The sequence below is a fragment of the Salvelinus namaycush genome, chromosome 33, assembly GCF_016432855.1.
Source record: "Salvelinus namaycush isolate Seneca chromosome 33, SaNama_1.0, whole genome shotgun sequence".
In the NCBI taxonomy this organism is placed as follows: domain Eukaryota; kingdom Metazoa; phylum Chordata; class Actinopteri; order Salmoniformes; family Salmonidae; genus Salvelinus; species Salvelinus namaycush.
Window position 1 is genome coordinate 23115916 of NC_052339.1, and position 12860 is coordinate 23128775.

A 12860-nucleotide genomic window follows, 5' to 3' on the forward strand; every position below is an offset into this window, starting at 1 on the left:
GTTTCTGTCTTCAGTCCTTTTTAAATAGGATAGATGGGCTATATGGTCTACAGTATAGGTTGAATGTGCTAAATAGTATGTGACGATGAGTACATAGCAGAGGTGGGACCAAGTCACTATTCGAGTCACAAGCAAGTTTCAAGGTCCAAGACGAGTCCCAAGTAGAATGCGTCAAGTCTTGAGTCAAGTCCAAGTCGTGCATTCTAAGAGCAAGACAAGTCTCAAGTTAAGTAAAAAAACAAATCTATACATGCAATGACTTGTTCAACTACAAATTGAGACCTTGGGACTATAAGGTTCTATCTAACATTTGTGTCAAATGAGTTAGTCACATATAATAGATCTTGGTTCTTTATATGTCCATAAAGTTATATTTTTGAAAAAGTACATTTTAAGTCAAAGAAATCAACAACTAGAAAGTTCTATCTGCAATCCAATCACAAGCTTGAACAAATACAGACAGACCAATCAGAACCCTTCTTTGCCAATAATGGCACGCAAGCAAAACAACACTGTCAGAAATCTTAAAGTAAATGTCACATCGTTGCTCAGTGATGGCAGTAATTTGTCTAATGACCATAATACATGTCTTAATGGATTTGCTGATGTGTTCCGACTCTATTTTGGTAAAATAGTGTTATTCTATAATTTATGTATTCCAATGGATAGTCTACTTAACTGAACATGTCTAATTCGAAAGTGTCAGATATAACTTTATTGCTGAACCCAGATTGACATTTCAGAGACATTAGGTTATATCTGCTATTGCACCCACCTAAACATGTTTTTTCTTTAATGTCTCAGGATTTTGATACTCTGTACTTCAGGTACCTTTAAGGTGAGGACCTTAAAAAGGATCCGCCCCCTTTTCCCCCAATTTTCGCCCAAATCTAACTGCCTGTAGCTCAGGACCTGAAGCAAGGATATGCATATTCTTGATACCATTTGAAAGGAAACACTTTGAAGTTTGTGGAAATGTGAAATGAATGTAGAAGAATATAGCACATCAAATCTGGTAAAAGATAATACAAATAAAAAAGTATGTGCTTTTTTTGTACCATCATCTTTGAAATGCAAGAGAAAGGCCATAATGTATTATTTCAGCCCAGGCGCAATATAGATTTTGGCCAGTAGATGGCAGCAGTTTGTGGGCAACGTTTTATACTGATCCAATGAACCATTGCATTTCTGTTCAACATTTTGTATCAAGACTGCCCAAAAGTGCCTAATTGGTTTATTAATAACTTTTCAAGTTCATAACTGTGCACTCTGAAACAATAGCATGGTATTATTTCACTGTAATAGCTACTGTAAATTGGACAGTGCAGTTAGATTAACAACAATTTAAGCTTTCTGCCAATATCAGATATGTCTATGTCCTGGGAAATGTTCTTGTTACTTAAAACCTCATGCTAATCGCATTAGCCTACGTTAGCTCAACTGTCGTCCTGTGGGGGACCCACCAATCCTGTAGAGGTTAATAGATTAAGAAAAAATTATTCACTACAAAACAGTTCTGAGATCTGGGATGTGAAAACTGATGCTCAATATCTCAGAACCATGCTTAGTGCAGATAGAACCTTATAGTCCCAAGGTCACGAAGTTATTGTCTATTTATTGAGGCTACCAGACATCCATTTTCCTTATTTTGTCTATGACACAATTTGATTATGTAATAATTAATTGGATCAACAAATTCCAAATGCAAGCTTCATAACTCAATTATCAATTTCAAGAAATGTTGATATACCAAAAGACCATTAGGCCTATGCTAGTAATTGTTGCTTGATGCCCCGTTGCTGGTGAGCATGCAAAGTAAACTATTAATATTCTTGACCACCAAACAATCTTTTGAGCTGCATATTTATTTATGTCAATCTTCTCTCCCTACAATTTGACGTTTGCGCTGCACTGATTCTATAGCTGTACATCAGCAATCTGTTCGCTTGCCCAGTTGTTCTCTAAATTTTTGACTCGTGACCCACAAAAAGGAGTGGTTCAAAGCTCTCGACCCCCGCGCACGCACTTTTCTGGAGTCCAGAGCAAGCAGGATCATATATTTTCTGTCTGTATTTTTCTTTCTCAAAAATATCGTAAATAATTTGCCAGAATATGTTACGTCTTCATCCCATAAGTATTGAAGGCGATGCTACAGCTATCTTTAGACATACCGTACCACCACTGAGGCATATACTTTTAACCCACCCAAACTAGGCCTGTCTGAAATAGGAAAATGATCAATGAAATCACTAGCCTGTTGTTCTGGCAAAGATGAGTCCGTAGCAGATTGCTAAACTGAATTTGATATGGATAATATTAACCTAGGTAGGCTACTGCTTTTGCTAGGCAAAACCGGAGAAAAGTAAACAAGTGCTTTCTGGTCACTAATCTGGATACGTGCGCCCACATTTGCGAGCCCATGCTGATGACTGGTCATTGATCAACAGTCAACACAACTACATTTTTGGGCTCTGAAGCATAGATTACGATATTTGGTGCAATGCCGTAGGCCTATGTTAGTAACCTGATCGAATAAACAAAGGTATAAATATAAAATACAAATGCTAGGTTATATCTAGCCTATAAAAATATGTGTGAATTTCTGTATTTTTCCCATGCAATTTCACACTCGCGACCCCCCCAAAACCTTCTCACTCCGCTACTGTAGGTTACCTGAAATGTGTGGACTGACAGTTTGTTGGTCGAATCAAAGGGCCGAGTGTGCGCTTCACTAGCAAACTTTTTTTTTTTTGCAAGCACGATACGGTCTCTGGTTGGGTGGAGAGTAGCCTAATCCACCGTGACTCTGTGCCACAAAATGAGTGACAAAACATTACAAGATCTGGCCAGATATATTTCAATTCATCAGTCTCGAATCTTTATCGAGTCCTGAGTCTTGAGGCTCCAAGTCGAAGTCAAGTTTCAAGTTGTTTTATTTTCTATCAAGTCATCAAGAGTCAGACTCGAGTCCAAGTCATGTGACTCGAATCCACACCTCTGGTACATAGTATGCAGTACACTAATATGCATATTCAGACACGGCCAGTGTCTCTACCACCTCCCTCTACCCACCCCCTCAGCCTAGCTCCCCTCACCGACCACTGGGGTCTCATTTGGGCAGAGCTAGCATAGCTGGCACATAGAACATTCTGATCCAGCCCTGATCATCCAGTCCTGCTGTGGGACTCTCGGGGGGGAGAGAGAAAGAGAGGGATGGAAATGGCGGGAGAAAGAAAGGATGAGGAGGAAAGGAGTGGCACTCATGGTACATTTCATTCCACTGACCCAGTTACCAGGCAGCAAAGCTCCACAAACACACACGCAAACTCTCCCTCTCCCAGGAGAAATACAGCCTACTTTTTGAGTGTATGTACTGACATGTATGTGTAACTGTTAGATACAGACACAAACACACACTACATGTTAATGTATCCTAATAAATATTAATCGTAGTATTTTGTCTGTAATGTCTTTTTCGTTGTGTCAGACCCCTGTAACACTAGCTGTCGCCATTGGCGTCGACTAATGGGTATCCTAATAAAATAAAACTCTCCCCCTCCCTCCCAGGCTAGAGCCAGGCACTAGGCAGGGGTCCATTAATGACAGGGAAAAGGGCTTTTAGAAGTAGACCCGGCTGAGAGACAAACAAAAACACACACACACAGACACACCCTTTATACTAAACTCAAAGGCAAGCGAAAGGAAACAAGAAAATCACCTAAATTAACCAGGATGTATTTATTTTTCTTTTGTAAGATTCTATTTATGATTTTTTTTAAACAATACAAAACATTCACCTACAAACAACAGCATACAGACACAAACATCCACATCATCACACCTGCCCAGACCCACCTGCTCACACCTCCATTTCCAGCGCCTGCATCACTCTCCGCCACATGGCCTCAAACTGCACCATTTTGTTTCTCTCTGTCGCCCACACACTTTCAACATTTAGATAACAAAGCATTTTACCTTCCCATTGTGTTATCTAGGATATCGAGGATTGGTTGATTTCCAGTTTTTCAGTATACGTTTTGTTCAAGATGATTGACTAGAAATGTATCGTCCAACCCATCGGGTATCTCACTGCACCCTCAGATGCCATGTCTTGAAATATGCAGACAGACGGATTAAAAGTACATTTACATGGTAACACTTCTGACAGCCGACTTTCTAATTCTGGCCATACCTTTGGGACTTTATAGCATTCCCAGAAGGCATGGATTATTGAGTGATTGTTAGTTTTACACTTAAGACATGAGTCTGCCGTTGTACTGTAGAATTTGTGAATTTTGTCTCTTGTATAATAAATTCTATATATTAGTTTACACTGGATTAAGCGTACATTTTTGTTAACTGTAGTTCCATTAGTTATGTTCCAACATTCCCTCCACCAGTTATCCCCCCCCCCCTAAGAGATTGTCAGCTGAATAGGATCTCTCAAATCCAAACACTTCTTGATATGAACTGTTTAAGTTGCATGTATTTGAAAATATCTACAATTGCTTTGTAAAATTCGGTAATGGAAATGCATGTATTTCCTATTACTAAGTCATTTATGGTTTCTATGCCTTTAGTTTTCCATGTGGACAATGTATCGGTGAATTCTGAAAAGCTATCCAAGGATTGTTCAAAAGGGTTGTGTTTTTAGGGAGTGATATTGTTTCTTGTAGAATATGTTTTATTTTCTTCCATATTGTTATAGTGTTCTGAACTATGAAGTTGTTCGTTCTTAGCTTTATCCTTAAAAAATAGACATGTAAAAATATTTTGGGGGATGAGAATGCGCATTTTCAATATGTACCTATTGTCCCTCTTTAGTACATTTAATTATATGTCACAAGTAAAATCCCTGGGTAGCGAGTTGATACTATTCCAAGTCTGGAAGATTAAAACCACCCTCAGACTTAAGAAAATGTAAAACTTTCCTTTTTATTCTATAAGTTAACTTTTCCCATATAAAGTCTGCTATGATCAAGTATACTTTTTTAATGAATGTCTTCGGTGGGGTAATTGGTATTACCGAGAATAAATATACAATCTTTTGGAGCCATGCCATTCTGAAGATATTTATTTGACCTGTAAGATTTATGGGAAGGTTGTTCCATTATTAGATCTGCTTTCATATTGTTGAGTAATGGGATACAGTTATCTTTATATATCCTAAGTATTTAATATTTTTTGTGGTCCACTTAAAGGATTGCTGTAGATCTCCTATTGCCATTATTTCGTTTTTTCCCACGTTCATTTTATATCCTGAGATTTTTAAGTATTCTGAAAATATTTTTAGCAAGGGAGGCATTGAGTTTTCAATATTGATCAAGTATATCAGGAGATCATCTGCAAATAAGTTTAATAAACATTCATGTTTACCAATACTAACACCTGTTACATTTGGGTCCTGTCTAATTATGTCTGTAACATTTACATTTAAGTCATTTAGCAGACGCTCTTATCCAGAGCGACTTACAAATTGGAAAGTTCATACATATTCATCCTGGTCCCCCCGTGGGGAATGAACCCACAACCCTGGCGTTGCAAGCGCCATGCTCTACCAACTGAGCCACACGGGACCATGTAAGAGGTTCAATTGCCAGTGCAAACAGGAGGGGGGAGAGAGGACATCTATGGCTTGTGCCCCTTTCTAAAGCAATTATTATTTGTGTATATTTTTGGTTTAGGATATTTTAGGATAATACTATTTTTATTAAATGTATTATTTCAGCTGGAAAGTTGAAAGATTCCAAAGTTTTGAATTGAAAAGGCCATTCACAACAGCCATTATAGATACATCTTATTTTTGTTGCGTATTGTATTAAACTGAATCATGTTTTTGTATTTGTTTGTAAGTGTCTATTTTGAATAAACCTTGCTTGATTGATATGTATTAAGTCTGGTAAGACTTCTGCCATTCTGTTGCTTATGAGCTTTGTTATTATATTATTGTCACAATTTATTAAACTTATGGGTCTTTAATCTCCAGATCTTTTAAAATATTCACACGGGGTGTAACCAGGATATATTTCTGTGAAACTGAATTAAAATCAACTTACCTTAATTTTTCAGACTCTTCCTTTATTTCCTCTGAAAAAAAAGAGAAAGAGAGGGAGGGAGAAACTGTTAGAAACATTGAAGTAACAGCCAAGGATGAGAGTCAATTCTGCAGTATTTTACTAAACTAATGACACCATTGGGAATAGCAGATAGCAGGGCCAGGCAGCGGTAAGGAGCCTGCATCTATCGGATCTAGCTTCCCTCTCGTCTCCAAGGCTCCCAGTGAATGTCTGAAGAGTCAGAGTGAAGTGTTAATACATGCTTGGAGAGGATAAGAACCTCTTAGGACAAGGATTGGCCAGAAGAACCCTTCAACTTCTGTATGCATACTGTGAATAGTGACATTCTCAAAGGGATACACACACTTACATGCGCACACACGTAAGCACGCACTCACGTTCACACACACGTAACAGTCTTGCTTCCGTCCCTCTCCTTACCCCAACCTAGGCTCGAACCAGGGACCCTCAGCACACGTCGTCAACAGTTACCCATGAAGCATTGTTACCTATCGTTCCACAAAAGCCTCAGCCATTGCAGAGCAAGTGGCGTCAACGATTGACACGCTACTAGTGCATACCGCTGACTAGCTAGCCATTTCACACCGGTTACACACATCCATTAAGAAGTTAGCGATGCCTGGGTTGACTCATAACCTGCAGCCCCTGCGGTTATATATGCAGGGCGGACAGTTTAGGGTCATTAAATACTGTGTGGCTAAAGGGTGGGTGGGTGGGTGGCAGGCGGGTTGAATAAAGAGAAACAATACCTTAGAACAGGGGTACGTGCAATGCTGTCGGGGGTACGCCAAATTAAAATGTGATTCACATTTTCAAACAGTCCATTTATATTTCCAGCGGCTATACATTTTGGTTTTTTACTTGCCTTAGTAGCCTCGTTTCACTGCCCAAAAATAAAATGAAACCATCTAGTGTTCAGCGAAATAACAACACAAGGTCAAATACAGATAGCCTAGTCAAATAAGTAAAATCCAATCACATGGTTACTCTCTCACGGGAATTCCACCAGCCGTATGTAGACAAACATAGCGACTGCTCATGTTGGTATCTGTACTGATGGCGCAAAAGCCATGACAGGGAGACATAGTGGAGTGGTAACGCGCCTGCAAGCAGTTGCTCCCGACGCCACTTGGGTAGACTGCAGCATCCACCGAGAGGCTCTTGCTGCCAAGGGAATGCCTGACAGCTTGAAATACATTTTGGACACTACAGTGAAAATGGTTAACTTTGTTAAAGCAAGGCCCCTGAACTCTCGTGTATTTTCTGCACTATGCAATGATATGGGCAGCGACCATGTAACACTTTTACAACATACAGAAGTGCGCTGGTTATCAAGGGGCAAAGTATTGACAAATTTTTTTAAATTGAGAGACGAGCTTAAAGTTTTCTTTACTGACCATCATTTTCACTTGTCTGACCGCTTTCATGATGACGAGTTTCTCACACGACTGGCCTATCTGGGTGATGTTTTTTCTCACCTGAATGATCTGAATCTAGGATTACAGGGACTCTCCGCAACTATATTCAATGTGTGGGACGAAATTGAGGCTATGATTAAAAAGTTGGAGCTCCTCTCTGTCTGCATTAAAAAGGACAACACACAGGTCTTTCCATCATTGTATGATTTTTGTGTGCAAATGAACTCAAGCTTACGGACAATGTCAAATGTGATATAGCGAAGCACCTGAGTGAGGTGGGTGCTCAATTACGCAGGTACTTTCCCGAAACGGATGACACAAACAACTGGATTTGTTATCCCTTTCATGCTCTGCCTTCAGTCCACTTAACGATATCTGAACAAGAAAGCCTCATCGAAATTGCAACAAGCGGTTTTGTAAAAATTGAAGCCACTGCCAGATTTCTGGATAGTGCTGCGCTCCTGCCTTGGCAAATCACACTGTTAAGACACTGATGCCCTTTGCAACCACGTACCTATGTAAGAGTGGATTCTCAGCCTTCACTAGCATAAAAACGAAATATAGGTACAGACTGTGTTTGGGAAATGATTTAAGACTGAGACTCTCTCCATTACAACCCAACATTGCAGAGTTATGTGCATCATTTCAAGCACACCCTTCTCATTAACCTGTGGTGAGTTATTCACCATTTTCGATGAACAAATAAGGTGGTTAAATAAAGAGCAAAATTATTGATTATTATTATATTATTATTTGTGCCCTGGTCCTATAAGAGCTCTTTATCACTTCCCACGAGCTAGGTTGTGACAAAAACTCACACTCATTCTTATGTTTAATAAATGTATTGTATAGTGTGTGTGTGTGGCAGGCTTACAAATGATGGCAAAAAAAACTATATTTGAGAGTGCGCTGACCCTGGTGCTGGAGGGGGTACACAGCTGGAGGTTGAATGTTTGAAGGGGTACGGGACTATAAAGAGTTGGGGAACCATTGGCCTACATGTATGCTTGGTGTTGGATAGAAAGTGACTGTGTGAGCCACACCAACAGACCCAATCATTGTTCTAGACCCGCCGAGAGGAGAGGAGTCTGGGTGCTGTGCCGCTGTGCTCTGCCTGAAGCTGTATTCACTCTGCTCTGCAGCAGTGGTTGTTAGCGGCAAAGCATGGGTTTAATTCACACACTGATATACAGGTGGCATCAAATCATGGGTTTAATTCACACACTGATATACAGGTGGCATCAAATCATGGGTTTAATTCACACACTGATATACAGGTGGCATCACAGCATGGGTTTAATTCACACACTGATATACAGCTGGCATCAAATCATGGGTTTAATTCACACACTGATATACAGGTGGCATCAAAGCATGGGTTTAATTCACACACTGATATACAGGTGGCATCAAATCATGGGTTTAATTCACACACTGATATACAGGTGGCATCAAAGCATGGGTTTAATTCACATACTGATATACAGGTGGCATCAAAGCATGGGTTTAATTCACATACTGATATACAGGTGGCATCAAAGCATGGGTTTAATTCACACACTGATATACAGGTGGCATCAAATCATGGGTTTAATTCACACACTGATATACAGGTGGCATCAAATCATGGGTTTAATTCACACACTGATATACAGGTGGCATCAAAGCATGGGTTTAATTCACACACTGATATACAGGTGGCATCAAATCATGGGTTTAATTCACACACTGATATACAGGTGGCATCAAATCATGGGTTTAATTCACACACTGATATACAGGTGGCATCAAATCATGGGTTTAATTCACATACTGATATACAGGTGGCATCAAATCATGGGTTTAATTTACACACTGATATACAGGTGGCATTAAATCATGGGTTTAATTCACATACTGATATACAGGTGGCATCAAATCATGGGTTTAATTCACATACTGATATACAGGTGGCATCACAGCATGGGTTTAATTCACACACTGATATACAGCTGGCATCAAATCATGGGTTTAATTCACATACTGATATACAGGTGGCATCAAAGCATGGGTTTAATTCACATACTGATATACAGGTGGCATCAAAGCATGGGTTTAATTCACATACTGATATACAGGTGGCATCAAATCATGTGTTTAATATACACACTGATATACAGGTGGCATCAAATCATGTGTTTAATTCACACACTGATATACAGGTGGCATCAAATCATGTGTTTAATTCACATACTGATATACAGGTGGCATCAAAGCATGGGTTTAATTCACATACTGATATACAGGTGGCATCAAATCATGTGTTTAATATACACACTGATATACAGGTGGCATCAAATCATGTGTTTAATTCACACACTGATATACAGGTGGCATCAAATCATGTGTTTAATTCACACACTGATATACAGGTGGCATCAAATCATGGGTTTAATTCACATACTGATATACAGGTGGCATCAAAGCATGGGTTTAATTCACACACTGATATACAGGTGGCATCAAAGCATGAGAATTAGCTCTCTCAACACTGACTCAAGGGGAGGAAACGTGTGCGGGTGTGCGGGTGTGTGCCAATTTTCACAGCAGTTTAGAAAGTGTATTAAAACACATAGCAACACTCCAAAGAACACTGCCCTCTTGTTATTAAAAAGGCCATTCAAATAGTGACAGCTTAATTATTTATATTACAAAATCTACTTGAGAGTCAAGCTAGCGCGCAACACTGGTTTCCCTTTTCCTTTCAGGGCCACTTTACAGTCTAGTAGGAATAGAATAAATCACCAGTCCATCACAGGCAGTCATTGAATAATTTGTAATATTTCCTCTTGAAAGCTCTTTGTACTCCAGATACAGTTACATACCAAATAAAGGGGGCAGTTATGAACAAGTAGTATAGACTAGAGGATGGCTGTCTGAAACCGTGTTGTGTCCTTGTAGAACAGATCTGACAACTGATCTGAAGACATATTAGCATGTCAAGCTTTCATCCCATTCTACACCAGTCTGTCTGTGTAGAGGGCCGCTCCCTTGATATGTCTGGTCTGTGTTTGTCTTTCTCTCCCACTGCTATTTGTCTCTATGACTGGCTACTCGGTGTGTGTGTGTGTGTGTGTGTGTGTGTGTGTGTGTGTGTGTGTGTGTGTGTGTGTGTGTGTGTGTGTGTGTGTGTGCCTATGTGTGTGCATCTGCATGTGTGTGTTTCAGTCTACAGGGGCTGTAAAGCTCCAGTGAGGTAGTTTTATTCTACAGGGGCTGTAAAGCTCCAGTGAGGTAGTTTTATTCTACAGGGGCTGTAAAGCTCCAGTGAGGTAGTTTTAGTCTACAGGGGCTTTACAGCGCCAGTGAGGTAGTTTTATTCTACAGGGGCTGTAAAGCTCCAGTGAGGTAGTTTTAGTCTACAGGGGCTGTAAAGCTCCAGTGAGGTAGTTTTAGTCTACAGGGGCTGTAAAGCTCCAGTGAGGTAGTTTTAGTATGACTGAGAGGCAGTGATTAAGCAGGGAACAAGAAGGCAGTGTGGACTAATGCCTTACCCTGGGAGGAGAGTCAACAGTGGTAAGAGACGCAGCAGAGCAATAACCTTCAGACACAGAGAGGGAGGAGAAAGAGAGACAGAGAAGAGGGAGAACGAGAGAGGGAGACATCAATGGAGTTAAGAAAGAAGAAGGAACCAGATAGAGGGAGAGAGTTGAGGAGGAAAAGCGAGTGAGGGGGGGGGGGGGGGGGGAGAGGATGAGAAATGAGAGATTTAGATTTTATTTTACTAGGGTGACAACTAGTCTTACTGGGGTCCGACACAAAACGAAAAATACATTACAGACAAGACTACAATTTACACACATTAACATGTAGTGTAGGGTGTCTGTGTGTGTGTGCGCGCATCTAAAAGTTACACATACAGTGTATTCGGAAAGTATTTAGAACCCTTGACCTTTTCCACATTTTGTTACGTTACAGCCTTATTCTAAAATGGATTAAATTGTTTTTTCCCCCCACATCAATCTACACACAATACCCCATAATGACAAAGCAAAAAAAAAATGTTTTTTGTGTGCAAATGTATTAAAAATGTAAAACTGAAATACCTTTTTTACATAAGTATTCAGACCCTTTGCTCCAGATTCCTCTGTGGAGATGGGAGAATCTTTAGTTTATTTAGTAAATATTTCCTTAACTCTATTTCTTGAGCTGCATTGTTGGTTAAGGGCTTGTAAGTAAGCATTTCACTGTAAGGTCTACACCTGTTGTATTCAGCGCGTGTGGCAAATAACATTTGATTTGATCTTTACAACTATTGAATCAATATGTTTTGACTATGACAGTTTACAGTCTAAGGTAACACCAAGTAATTTAGTCTCCTCAAATTGCTCAACAGCCACACCGTTCATTACCAGATTCAGCGGTCTAGAATTTAGCGAATGATTTGTAGCTAATACAACATTCTTAGTTTCAGACATGCTCAGGACCAGTTTAATACTGGCCACCAGGGATTTCACTAGCTGTGGTTGCTGACGCGTATAGGGTTGAATCATCAGCATACATGGACACACAGGCTTTGTTTAATGCCAGTGGCAGGTCATTGGTAAAAATTGAAAAGAGCAGAGGGCCAAGAGAGCTGCCCTGCAATACACCACACTTTACATGTTTAACATTAGAGAAGCTTCCATTAAAGAAAACCCTCTGTGTTTGATCAATAACTCTGAATCCACGATATGGCAGAGGTTGAAAAGTCATGACACATATGTTTTCTCAAAAACAGGTTATGGTAAATAATATCAAAGGCTGCCCTGAAAACTAATAGTACAGCTCCCACAATCTTCTTATTATCAATGTATTTCAATCAATCATCAGTCATTTGTGTACATGTTGAGTGCCCTTCTCTATAACTATGCTGAAAGTCTGTTGTTCATCTGTTTACAGAGAAATGGTATTAGTCACAAATAAATAAAATCCAACAGTTTGCTAAGAGCTGGCAGTAAGCTGATAGGTCTGCTGTTAGAACCAGTAAAGGCCACTTTACCATTCTTAGGTAGAGGAATGACTTTGGCTTCCATCCAGGCCTGAGGACAAGCACTTTCCTCTAGGCTCAGATTAAAGATATGACAAATAGGAGTGAATATAGAGTCAGCTACCATCCTCAGTAGCTCTCAGTAGTTTCCTGCCTAAGTTGACCCACTTTGCCAATGAAGTAAACATAATCATGTAAATAATTGGCAACATCAAATGGTTTTGTGATGAATAAGTCATCTGATTCAATGAAAATGGAGTTGAATGTCTTTCTGCCCATCATTTCAAGTACTCCAAAGGTTTTTCCATCATTCTTTATATCAATGATCTTGGCTTCATAATACAGTTTCTTCTTCTT

The 12860-nt window shown here is 39.7% G+C and overlaps 1 protein-coding gene across 5 annotated transcripts in view; it reads right to left on the minus strand.

The window, feature by feature from the left end:
* Nucleotides 1-12860, minus strand: part of LOC120028102 (brefeldin A-inhibited guanine nucleotide-exchange protein 1-like) — a 112391-nt gene that overhangs the window by 55921 nt on the left and 43610 nt on the right. For all 5 annotated transcript variants that reach the window (XM_038973273.1, XM_038973275.1, XM_038973271.1 and 2 more), the window contains exon 2: nt 6057-6087. In XM_038973273.1, coding sequence (XP_038829201.1) covers nt 6057-6087 — 31 coding nt within the window. The remainder of the gene's footprint in view (nt 1-6056; nt 6088-12860) is intronic.